The 12,124-nt window shown below is 48.4% G+C and overlaps 1 protein-coding gene across 1 annotated transcript; it reads left to right on the plus strand.

The window, feature by feature from the left end:
* The first annotated feature begins 3,430 nt into the window (after positions 1 to 3,430).
* Positions 3,431 to 8,193, plus strand: TMEM37 (transmembrane protein 37). Its single transcript, XM_021548685.2, has 2 exons — positions 3,431 to 3,499; positions 4,829 to 8,193. Exons 1-2 carry the CDS (start codon positions 3,479 to 3,481, stop codon positions 5,399 to 5,401), a joined length of 594 nt encoding a protein of 197 aa, XP_021404360.1. The 5' UTR covers positions 3,431 to 3,478; the 3' UTR covers positions 5,402 to 8,193.
* The last annotated feature ends 3,931 nt before the right edge of the window (positions 8,194 to 12,124 follow it).

The following is a 12,124-nucleotide window of genomic DNA, read 5'->3' on the forward strand; positions in this document are numbered from 1 at the left end:
GCTGTGTTTCAGCCCAGCTGGGCTGAACCCAGCCTGAGCTGAATGCAGCTTCTTCAAGCTGAATTTTCAGTCTACTACCAGGAAAAATAGAAGGCAAGAGAACAGTGACAGGAGACAGCCTCTCCCCTCTTTTTTTTAACACTTTCTATATGCTCACTGCTTTGGGAAGATATAAAAAAAACATAAGTAACATTTTTCCCCCCATACAGACCTTGGACACCTCCCAAAGTCTCAGTTTGCAAGATACTCAAGATCTATTTGTTTCAAAGATCAGGTCCACATCTCTCTGCAGAGGGATGGGATCTGGCAAAAATGAGGGTTTAAATACCTCATTGGGTGAGTTGCTACACCAATAATTAAAGATGTGATCAGAAAGTATTTTATTAAATAATAAAATGCCTTTACAGAAGTAACTGGCTTCAAGGTCAGATGAAGCTGGACTGGTGGTGCCTCAGTCACTTGTGTTCTGCTTCACCTCTAAGTGATTTTACTTAATTGGGCAATTGTTCCCTAAGCCCCTGGTGACGCTCAGATTTCGGCCCTGAACCTTCTCCAGGCTTCTGCAGGAGAAAAGCTGGAACAGATTCTTCAGTATTAAACTTCTCATGGTTTTAAATGAACCAGATGAACCTATTTCTGTGTTGTACAACAGCCTTTGGTAATTTCCATTATTTGTGAACACATTTCCCCGAAAACTTTCTCTCCAGGGATAGGATGTGAAATGCCTACTTAAACAATAGAGAAAAAGGACTTTCTAAACAAAATAATGAAACTGGCAATATACCAAGAACTCTACATTAACACAACCAAAAATACCTCTGAAGTGCTTTAACAAGTCATTTTATCTGTTGTTATTACATAGGTGATGTATTTTTCAGACAAAAAAATGTTTTTTACAGCACTGAGCTCTTTTTATTGCAAATACCATTTTCACATATGATTTTCAAAAATAGTATAGAGGTATTTTCCCACTTTTTTTTTTTAAATCATATAATATGTTTGGCTTGTTCTGTAATGAGAAATGAAGATAAACTCATTACACTTGAAAAAGGTGCAGAGTTCTCTCAGACAGCTTTACCAGAAGGTATCTCCAGCCAGGCAAGTGCAGAAATGAAACAATCACTGTTACAACCATCCTCTCCGGGGTGACTTCAGGAAAGTGACTCTGAAAGTGCCTATTCAATGCTTATTAAAATTCCAGGTCCAGTTTAATTCTCATTTATATTTGGAGAAACTAAATTAAATACAAAACATTGAAGAAATTTATCCTTTGTAGAAAAGGTACCATCCCCTACCACCCTTTTTCCTCAAAGAACAGGCTTGGCATATAACTATATATTTACTAAAGAATCCAAATATGACAGGGAAGCAGTTTTGGTTCCAAAAGTAACCACTTTAATTTCCTCACTCATCAAAGCTTTTTATGCATGTGTTTACTTATGTGAGCCTTACCATGGGCTTTTACAGAAAAAAAGTTTTGCCCAGCAGAATACCGCTCACCCTTTAAAGTTAAGATTTTTAACTGCTGAGATCAGTAGGATGACTCAGATGTTTTAAATGCAGATCTATGCTTAATGATTTTGCTAATTGTGGGCCAAATTGCCTAATGCTTTGCAGGATTGAGCCAATGTTACAGAAAGCATAAGTTATGTGAGGTTTTTGCCAGATAAGAGCTGGTATATTTTGTCAGGTCCAAGTCTGCATTTGCTCAGCATGGTTACATACAAGCAGCATTTATTCAGCTCATGCAACAAATGAGACAAGACCTGCTTGTACCTTTTGAGCCAAAAATACATATATATTGTTGAATTTTGAACTTTGAAGTGGAAGGGTATAAGAGCAAATGCATGTAATCAGCCTGCACAATGCAATGTGCAAGAAATGCTGTTTAACCTGTGGAATAAAGAGCTCAGGACATTCATAAAGATCTTCTATCAGCTGGTGAACCTAAGATGAAAGGGATGTGGCAAGCATTAAGTTTTCTAGCTTGGATAGTACATTCAGAAAACAAAATATGTTGTTGACCACAAACCCACAAAATAATTTTTAACAACAAACCTTACAAAGATTTGCCATGAGTTGCAAAAGGAGAAAGTCTCAATTCTGTGTCTGATAGAAATATAATCGAACATTGTATAAAATTTTGTAGAAACATTTAAACAAAAGATGCTGCAGAAGGAGAAATAAAAAAGTCAGCATTTATCCTTAAAATTACAAGTATGAAAACGAAAGTAAATGTTGTTCAGAACACCCACTCTTGCTAGAAAGTGTTACAGAAAACACCCCAGACAGATCACAGCAAACATAAATGGTGTTTTAAAGGAAGCATAGTAAACCCTGATGAAATTGCATAGAGATTAAAATAATGAGACAATCTATATATACAGATGATTAGTTCAGAAATGGAAGTTTCAGGAAGAGTAAAGTAACAATAAATTGACCACTCCATATTGGAGAAGGAGATCCTTCCAATGCCTTTTGGCTAGAAAGGAAATGGCCAAATTCTGACCTCTGTCAATATGAGGGAAGAACAACGACCCGTGGGGATGTCCACTGGACCTCAGAATCTCTGCTGGAGTCAAAATCAGATTTTGGCAGTAAAACAAATGTTTCTGATGACACAGCAACACCCAGCTTTCTTGGGCTTTTTAAAAGCTGTTTCAAACAAAAAAAAAAAAAAAAAAAAAAAAAAAAACAGCAGTCAGTAATTCATTAGAAAATGGCAAAACACGAGTGAGAAACAGAGTTAAGGCATAAAACTTTATGAGCAGAGAGGTTTTTGCTGACAGTACAGGTAGAGATAGGTAAGGCAGAGCAGGCTGGTAGCAGATAAGAGCGCGCACAGCCCAAGGTGCGAGGCCATCGCTGCACCGGAGCCGGTGCCGAAGGGCTTCGGGAGCAAACACCGGCGGGGACCGGGCAGCGAGGGCAGGACGGGTGTTCCTGTACCCACAGGCGTCTCCGGGGCTGGGTGTCACCGCAGCCCATCGCCACAGCCCCAGAGACGCTCCCGGGGGCGCCTGCGGTGTCCCGGGCCAGCGGGCCGGGCTGGGGCACCCAGGCTTGGCAGCGGCGCGGCGCCGCGAACCGCTCGAGCACACCTGGAGCCCTCCGGCAGCCGGCGGGGACACGGGGCAGGGCGAAGCCTCAGCGCGGCGAGAGGCACCGCCACCGCCCAGGACAGCTCCTGCCCGGCAGCCGTGCTCTGCAGCGCGCTCGGGCGAGCCCGTGTCCCGGGCCGGAGCGGCGCTGCCCCGCGGTGCCGCGCCGTGGGGCAGCAGCCTCGCTCCCCTCGACTCGGTTCGGCCCGGCCCGGCCCGGCTCCGCCCGTCGGGGCCGCGCTGCTGACTCAGCCGCGGGGGGGCCCGGAGGCGCCCCGGGCCGCGGGCGTGGCGGGCGGGGGGGCTGCCCTCCGCCCTCCCCGGAGATAAAGAGCGGCGGCCGCAGCCCGCCCGCGGCTCTCGGCGCCGCCGGCAGCATGACGGCCATCGGGGCGCAGGTACGTCCGCCGCTCGCTCCCGCCGCGGGGCCGCTGCCTCAGCCCGGCCCTGCGCGGCCGGAGCGGCTCTCCCCGTGCCCGGAGCGGCTCCCCCCCGTGCCCGGAGCGGCTCCCCCCCGTGCCCGGAGCGGCTCCCCGCCTGCCCCGGAGCGGCTCGCCCCCTGCCCCGGAGCGGCTCCCCGCCTGCCCCGGAGCGGCTCCCCCCCGTGCCCGGAGCGGCTCCCCCCCGTGCCCGGAGCGGCTCCCCCCCGTGCCCGGAGCGGCTCCCCGCCTGCCCCGGAGCGGCTCCCCGCCTGCCCCGGAGCGGCTCCCCCCCATGCCCCGGAGCGGCTCCCCCCGCTGCCCGGAGCGTCTCCCCCCGCTGCCCGGAGCGTCTCCCCCCGCTGCCCGGAGCGGCTCGCCCCCTGCCCCGGAGCGGCTCCCCCCCGTGCCCGGAGCGGCTCCCTCCCTGCCCCGAGCGGCTCCCCCCCGTGCCCGGAGCGTCTCCCCCCCTGCCCCGGAGCGGCTCCCCCCCGTGCCCGGAGCGGCTCCCCCCCGTGCCCGGAGCGGCTCGCCCCCTGCCCCGAGCGGCTCCCCCCCGTGCCCCGGAGCGGCTCCCCCCCTGCCCGGAGCGGCGGGGCGCACCGGCGGGATTCCCTTTCCCGCCTTCTCCGGCCGGCGGCGGCTCCCGGGGCCGCGGCTCCCCCTCCCCGCCGCACGTGGCGCCCCGAGGGGCCGGGGGCTCCTGGCTCGACTTTCCATTTCGGGCATCTCCTCCGCTTCGGGCAGGAGGGGAACTGCGTTGGCCAGACGGGTCCGCGGGGGCTGCCGCCGAAGATTTCTCCTCCTCCCCCCAAGCCCTGGGGTAGCTGAGCCGTGCGACCCCGGGGTGAAGACCGAGACCCGGCTGGAGGAGGAGGGCCCGGCTGGCTGCAGCTCAGGAGGGCAGTGCTGGGAACGAGGAGCCCTCCCCAGCCCGCTGCTGCCGCCTCGCCGTCCCAGCCACCGACCCCCATCCTCCCAGGGGCCGGTGGCTTCCTCCGGCCCTGCCACAGCAGGAGGCTGTGCTGCAAGACCGTGGGGCAGGGACCTGGTTCAGCCAAGAGCTTTTATGATCCCTGTCCCGGGCCTTGACGTTGGGAGCATTGTTTGTGCAGCCAGGGAACTGGGAGAGCTTCACCCACCCTTCCTTTCTCCTGTGTACAGCCCTCCCCTGCGAGAAGGGGTTTGATGTGTACAAGTAAATATTTTCAAATACTGAATCCCACAGCTTTATCCCTCTGGCTTCATTTCACCCTGAAGCAGCACTGTTAACTCTATTAATGTTTTCTCCTTGCGTTCTCCTTTCAGGTGCAGCAGCTGCTGGCACACCGGAGACCACAGAAATCCTTCTTTGAGACACTCATCAGGAGCCTGATCATCCTGTGTGTGGCGATAGCCGTGGTCTTGTCGTCCATCTCCATCTGCGATGGCCGCTGGCTCTTTGCGAGGGGGCAGCTCTTTGGACTGTGGCACTTCTGCACCATGAGCAACGACGGCGTCCTGAAGTGTGGCACAGACCTCAGCCTGGCCCAGGTGGAGGGGCTGAGCGTTGGGGTGATTCCCATCAGGAGCATGGTGTCCTTTGCTGTTGTGGTTGCCATATTTGGGTTGGAGCTGCTGATGGTGTCCCAAGTCTGCGATGATGCCCATGCAAGGCGGAAATGGGCAATGGGCTCCGTTCTCATCCTCATCTCTTTTTTGCTGTCAGCCACTGGTGTTCTGAGCTTCTCCATCCTGGTGAAGGATCACCTCACTTTCACAGGCTTCACGCTGACATACTGGTGTGAGTTTATTGCTGCCTTTCTCTTCTTCCTTAACGGAATCAGTGGACTTCACATCAACAGCCTCACACACCTCAGAAATGGGGTAGGCAAAATCTAGGCTCAAAGGATGTACCTCTGCCTTTGTGTAATCAACTTTGCCAATTAGACCGGAAAAAGGAGAGTCTAATGAAGTTTGAAAAGGCTGCCCTGTCTTAATTTGTGTGCAAGGAAGGGAAACATGAGTCAGTTTTGATGCCTGTAGAAGATGTACCCACCCACTGATCAGCATGGAGAGCCGAGCAACACCAGCCAAGCAGCAACTGGGACTGGCTGCTACTGCAATATGGTTTTCTGGAGGAGTGGATTAAAGCAGAAGGTGTCCTGCTAAACGTGCAGAGATTTGGAAGACTGCAATCTACCCCCCTTGCTGACCTGAGGCTTGCACAACATTGGTACTGCTGTGGATTTGGTGTTGCTGTGCTTTTCCCCATATTCTGGAGCCTGTGAAGAGTGTGATGCAACTTCGGTGTGTCTCATGGGTTTGTTCTGGCTCAGGAACAGATGATTTCTGCCTGGCCATGTTCACTGGTGTGGAGTATTGAAACTCTTCACTGGATCTTACTCCTTCATTTTTCTTTCAAAAGAGAAGGCACACAGAACTTGATCTGGTCACAGGTTTTGTTTCCTTCGGGCATGTTCCTTTATCTGTTCTTTTCTTAGTCAGTTATTTTGGAAACACTTCAGGCAGAGGTGCTGACCTGGGGCCAGGGGTAGGTGTTGGGTGATGCAGGTGTAGAGGGAAGGGATGTGATGCTTTCCTCAGGCAGCAGTGCATATGGTTTATGGTATGCAGGTGTTTGTGGCCTCTCCCCAGTGTCACCACTCTCCTGCCAGCCCTGAAGGACATGTGCCAACTGGTCAACCAAACTGACTCTCTCACAACCCTTGCACAGTTTATGGTAATAGGGCATTGCTCTTGTTTTTGGTGGTTTTTTTGTTGTTTTTTTTTTTTTTTTTTCTTTGGGGGCAAGAGGGACAAGTTCTGCAGAGGCTTCATGGGCTGTTGTGGCTGAGCAGACCATGCAGAGACCACCACAGCTTCTGGGCTGTGTTTTGGTTTCCACTGGGACAGTGCTTATCCTGTAGCTGAATCTCCTGTAACATTTCTTAAGGGAGGAGAAAGTCCTAGATCCTCCTGTCCTGATCAGGTCCTTTTCTTCCTCTGACTAACAGTGAGCCTGGGAGAAGTAGCCCATGATTGCCTAAGGAGGGGCTGATGGGTGCAGCTCTAATCTGTCACCACTTGTAGAAATGTTGGGAGACCTGAGAGGCCAAAATTACTATACTAAGGTTGGCCTTCCTCCTGCCAATGTCTGAGTCAAGATCTCTAAAATTATTACACCTTTGAAGTTCTCCATGGTGTCTTATGTAAAAGGAGAGAAGACTTCATTTGTAGAGTAGATTGCCCTACATGTGTTCTCTCTGTCCAACACATAACATTCAGTTGCTCACAGTTAAAAATGTCTTCAGAGTATTTCGGGGTTTCTGGTTTACTGTTTGCTTTGTATCCACTGGTAAAGCTGCTTATATCCTTGTTTTAGAACAAATGTTTCTACATGTTTCATCCCTTGTTATGTACCTTGTCTGTTGAGCAAGGTTTTAGTTTCCTGTGCAACAAGTTTGACACCGTTTTTCACCTGAAACAAATGCATCATAGCACAGAGGTCAAAAACCTGTGTATGTGAGCCATGAGTAAACAGCTTTGTCTTTGAAAGCTAAGAATCTTAAGCTGTGCCTGAGCTGGAATGTACCACACTTTGATAAATGTGCTCCTGTGGACTCACTTGCTTTCAGGACAGTCTCTGTTCCTTCTTCTGTAACTTCTTAAGACAGCACTCCTAAGCCTGTTTTACAATGCAGGTTCAGACTTGGCTTGCTCTGGACAGTGCCAGTTGTACTTTTGCACATGAATCTGCTCATCTTTCTGTCAACATGATGCAGAGCTGTGCTACCCAGACATCTCCTTGAAGCTCTTGTGATGTTTGGGGCTTTGATGGAGTTTCTTTAGCCCATTCTCAAGGACAAGGACTTGTGCCTGTGTCTCTGGAAAACTGCACTGTGTCTGTTCATGAAGGTGCCTTTGATTTGCTGGATGGCACTGTTGAAGACCTGCTGCTGGGCTGAACTTGGAGATGTGTGAGCTGGTGCTGTTGGCTTTTGCAGAGCCATTTAGGCCAAAGAGACCCTGCAAGTTCTGGTCCCCAACTGTTGCACTTTGTGTTACCAGGAGTACCTTAACTAACCAGTGATCCAGCTGTGGTGCCTGGGGGTGCCCATGTCAGGCAGGACAGCTCCTCTGCATGTAAGGGTGTCTGTGGCTTGTCTAGAAACATGAATGTAGCTTCAGAGTGACACTCTGGTGACATCCAGACTTGGAAATGACTTCTGTGTCTTCACTCCCTCATGCTAGCGGGAGGCTGTGCCTCCATCCCTTTCCTTGGAAGGCAGCCATAGCCAGACTGGGCTCCAGGCTGGTGCCTCCTGCTCGGGTTAGAGGGACACTGGACAATTGGCCATTGAGTTCACCCTAGACATGGTGTGCAATTTGGAATGATTTTTAGGATACCCTCTGCCAGCTAAAGAAGAGGCCTTTTGTTGGGGGTAAGGAATCCTCTGGGGAAAATTGAGTAACTTTTTTTTCCGACTGTTTTTTTGTATAGTACCACTCAATTATGCTGGGAAAAGATGCATTTTGACAGCTAAATATTACAAAACAATAGTTGATTGTTTTGGAGACATCCTTATATAGAGCAACCTGTGCAGCAGTGGTCACTGTTCATTTTCTGAAGCGTTTGGAAGTGTCAAGTAACATTCCTGAAATTTGTTAAATAAAGTTATTTGAAATAAGAACTGTAATTCACTCTTTTTATCTTTTGATATTGGGGTGCAGACTTAAGGGGATGGGGGAGGCTTTACATAATCTCACAGATACCATTCCATGTGTTTACCCACCTAAACTGATGAAGAAATGGCTGCTTGGTGCTCTGCCAAGCTCTGAACTGTGGCCACTACATGCTCCCCTCTCCTTTTCCCTCCAGAGTGTCTGCACCAGCCCAAGAAGCCAGCACTGCTCTCTTGTCTTCCAAAACAAGCAGGGCAGTCAGCTGTGTTGCTTCGTGGGAATTTGAGATAACCTTGTAGGCGCTTTAATGACTTCCTGCTGTTGCATGTGCTCTGTTTACCAGCTAAAGAGCTCTTTCCTGTGTCCTTCACCTTCCTGTTCCCACACTGTACCCCGTGTCTGAAGCATCCTTGCTCTTTTCCTCAGCTCTGATTGTTTGGCCCACAAGAAATGTATTTATGATTTTTTCTCAGAGCTCACTGTATTAGCAGGTTTAGTTAAGTGTCAGGAAAAGATCTTCCCAGCTACACCACTGAATTAGTTAATGTAATCTCAAGTTAATTAGCACCTGGTGTTTTCTTTCCAACAGGAGAGGTACTTGGCATGTCTCAGTTTAACATCCCTTAAAAGCAGGGTAATGAACATCACTTCTTGTTAATGAGCCTTTAACTTTAATTGGACACTTGTACACAAGCCATTGCCTGTGGATAAGAATAAGGAAATGTTGATAAAGGGCATGGTAGCTAGGGAAATTTCCTGCTTGGACTGTGTTTTTCCAGAATCACAGAATGGTTAAGGCTGGAAGGGTGCACTGGAGGTCATCTAATCCAGCCTCCCTGATCTAGGGCAGGGTCCCCTAGAGCATGTTATTTTCTTTTTAAGTCTCCAATACATTCATCAGCTGTGCTTGTAGGGACACCAGGAATGGGGTTGAGCCTTGCTTGCTTTTGCAAGCCATAGGAAGATGATTACAAAGATTTCCCTGTGCTGGTAAGCTGATAATGGTCCTTCTTCTCAGCCCTCTAAGACAGCTGGCACATGCAAGAAGGGCCTCTTTTCTGGCTGAAAACAAGGTCTGCCCCAGGCAGTGTTCTGGAAGGGGTGTTGCCTGAATGCCTGAGGTCTCTCACCTTCACCGGACCCAACCCCACTGAATCGGTACCAACACTTCTGAAACAGCCCATTTCAGCTGCCCTGCACTCAGGCATTGCACAGTGTAATTAATCACTGAACAATTATTAGTTTTTGCTTCTGACAGTTTTGCTAGGAACTTCCTTGTTGCCAGTGTTGGAGGGAAAATCCATTAATGACTTCCTCTTAAATTCATCAGCTGATGTTCCTGCTAGCTTGCAGAAGGACAACTGGCTCCTCAGGGCATCTGGGTTGAATAGCCAGAGGCTGTCACCAGTGTCCCTGAACACTGACAACTACTTGTGTGAAAGGTGATGCTCAGATCCTATTTACTGGTAAAGCCACCATGTTACATTGAATACCCTGGAGCAAGTGCAGTGAAAGGGAAAGGAGTGGGATCTATGATCATGGAGTTTGTGTTCACCCTTTCTGCCTTCATCTCCTGTTTTTGCATTGCTGAGATCTGCTTTCCTGTTCCTCTTCATCTGCTTATAAACATGTCAATGTTCCCAGAGCTAAGCAGCTCTTTTCTCTAGCATCCTTCAGCACAGCTAAACAAGCAAGATCCCCAGAAGTGCAAGGAGCTGTTGTACTGCCTGCCCAGGAGATGGGGGAGGTAAGAACCCTTTCCCCTGTGGTGGTGGTAGGCAGCAGCTTCCTACAGCCAGCAGAAACCAGGACAATTTCACAGCATCATAACTCCAGGGGCTGCCTGCTTCTGGTATCTTCCCGAGTGGATGTGCTCTTCCCCAAGAGTTGAGGACACCAAATTTCAGCTGACATCCAGGAGTTTTTATGGAGTTACTCAGCTCTTCATACAAACAAGGCTTGTGCTTGATGCCTGAAATGAACATGTTATACGGAATCTGGGAATAATTCATTTTTCTTAGTTATTTCAGGCAAGGCAAATAAAACCAAAATGGTCATGTAAAACAATAATTTATGCTAGAACTAGGGGTTTTTAAATATAAAAACCAGCAGTATTTTTTTTCTGGGGCATGTGGCATGCCCCTGTACAAATAGGTATCATGCTCAGCCTGGGCTCCTCCCAGTCTTGTGCTGGTCCTAACTACACACTGCAGGGCTGAGCTCTTACATTGGATCGTGTGAGAGCCAGTAATTGCATCAGATCTAATTAATTACATGTTATTGTATCTCTGAATCTGTATTTCTTCATTTATGCTGGAAGGAAGCACTTGCATTTAAAACAAACAGCTGCTTTGGCTTGAAGGATGAAAGTTTAATTTTCAGAGAGGGAACATACAAGTTGTTTCACCCTTCTTGGTCTCATTCATAGGCCAGAGAGAAAATTAAGGTTACATGTTTTTGAAGTATCTGACTTGCTAAATGCACTGGGACAGAGTGAACCCTCGAGAAGTTCTCCTCTTCTGGAGAAGGCTCTGCTTGACTTGGGTGAGTCAGCAGAAAGTGACATCTTTCATTCCAACCTTCTGGGCAGGGCTTTCACTTCTCCTTTGGTCATGGGACTGATCCTGCTTCTGTTCTTCCTTGCACTTGTTTTGTAAAGGACAAAGCCAACTTGAAACCTTGCTATTTCCAAAAATATAAGTTTAAAATAATTCCTTGAAACACTTGCTAATTTACAGCTTTACATCTCATTGTTTTTTTTCCTGCTTGTAAAGAGGTCAACTCTCCTACTGCTGGGTAACCTTCATGAGCCAAGAAAGCCAACCAGGCAGGGCAGGCTGGAGCAACCACGAACTTTCCCTGCTGCTGGGTGCCCTTCCTCTCCTGGCTGCCCTCCGTGTGCTGCACCAGGGAGGGTGTGGGATAGCTGTCGGCACTGCCAGTGGAAAAAAAAGATCTTTTTCCTGAATCTCAGAGTTTCAAAGAGAGCTAACATCACTCAAAAACCTGCTTCAGTACAGGTAATTTAAGCTTGGATGTATCCTTTGAACTTCTCTGCATGTTTGTCTTCTGATTAAATGGCAGAAGGTTACCATGTAGGCATTTGGTGTGATTAAAAGCTAGTTGGAGCAGTTTTGGCAGAGGGGGTTGGGGAATGCTGCTCAGGCAGCGTTTGACATGCCATGCATGTTTTGCCAACGTCTGGTAGGTGATCAGGAGGAGGGAGAAGTCATAAACACCATTTGCTTTCAATTCAGGCATGTTTGCCCTTGAAGAAACCCAGCCAAAAGTCACCCCAACTAGGAAAATGTGGATACAAAATCAAGTAGGAGATTTGATTTCATTTGTCAGATGAATTGTTTTACCCCTTTCCCACTCAAAACAGGGAAATCTGATTAATTATGTCCTTAAGAGCATAAAGCTGTGATAGCTCAGATACTTTTTGACAGCATATTACAGTGCACAGCCTTGCAGATTTCAGTACACTGAGGGACTGTAGACTCTAAAGAGGTTTTTGGTAGCCACTATGGTATTGTTTTTCACCAGTTTCTACTGTCCAGTCCAGTTTAATTAACCTTTAGATATCTCAAGAGCTTTCATTTCTTCCCTTCAAATACAATCTGGTCAAGTCTCAGAGGTACAGACACAACAGGGATGAGCTATCTTAGTGAAGTTTTTCTGGTCACCCTTGGAGCATGTTGTAATAGCTTTGTTACCATTTCAAAATGATACAAATATCCAAATTGGACCACTGTTGTTTCTAAGGTCTTCACCTAAAAGAAGCAAAGTCAAAAACCTGTCTGAACCTGCCACTGTCACTGGAGCAATGGACATATAGTCAGAGAGGAAACTGGAGCTCAGCTGTGCCTTATGTTCTCAGTGTCCATCATCCATTCATCCATCACCACAACAGAAAGGCTTTGAATCTTGATAAATTCT

The sequence above is a fragment of the Lonchura striata genome, chromosome 8 (genome assembly GCF_046129695.1).
Source record: "Lonchura striata isolate bLonStr1 chromosome 8, bLonStr1.mat, whole genome shotgun sequence".
Classification (NCBI taxonomy): Eukaryota; Metazoa; Chordata; class Aves; order Passeriformes; family Estrildidae; genus Lonchura; species Lonchura striata.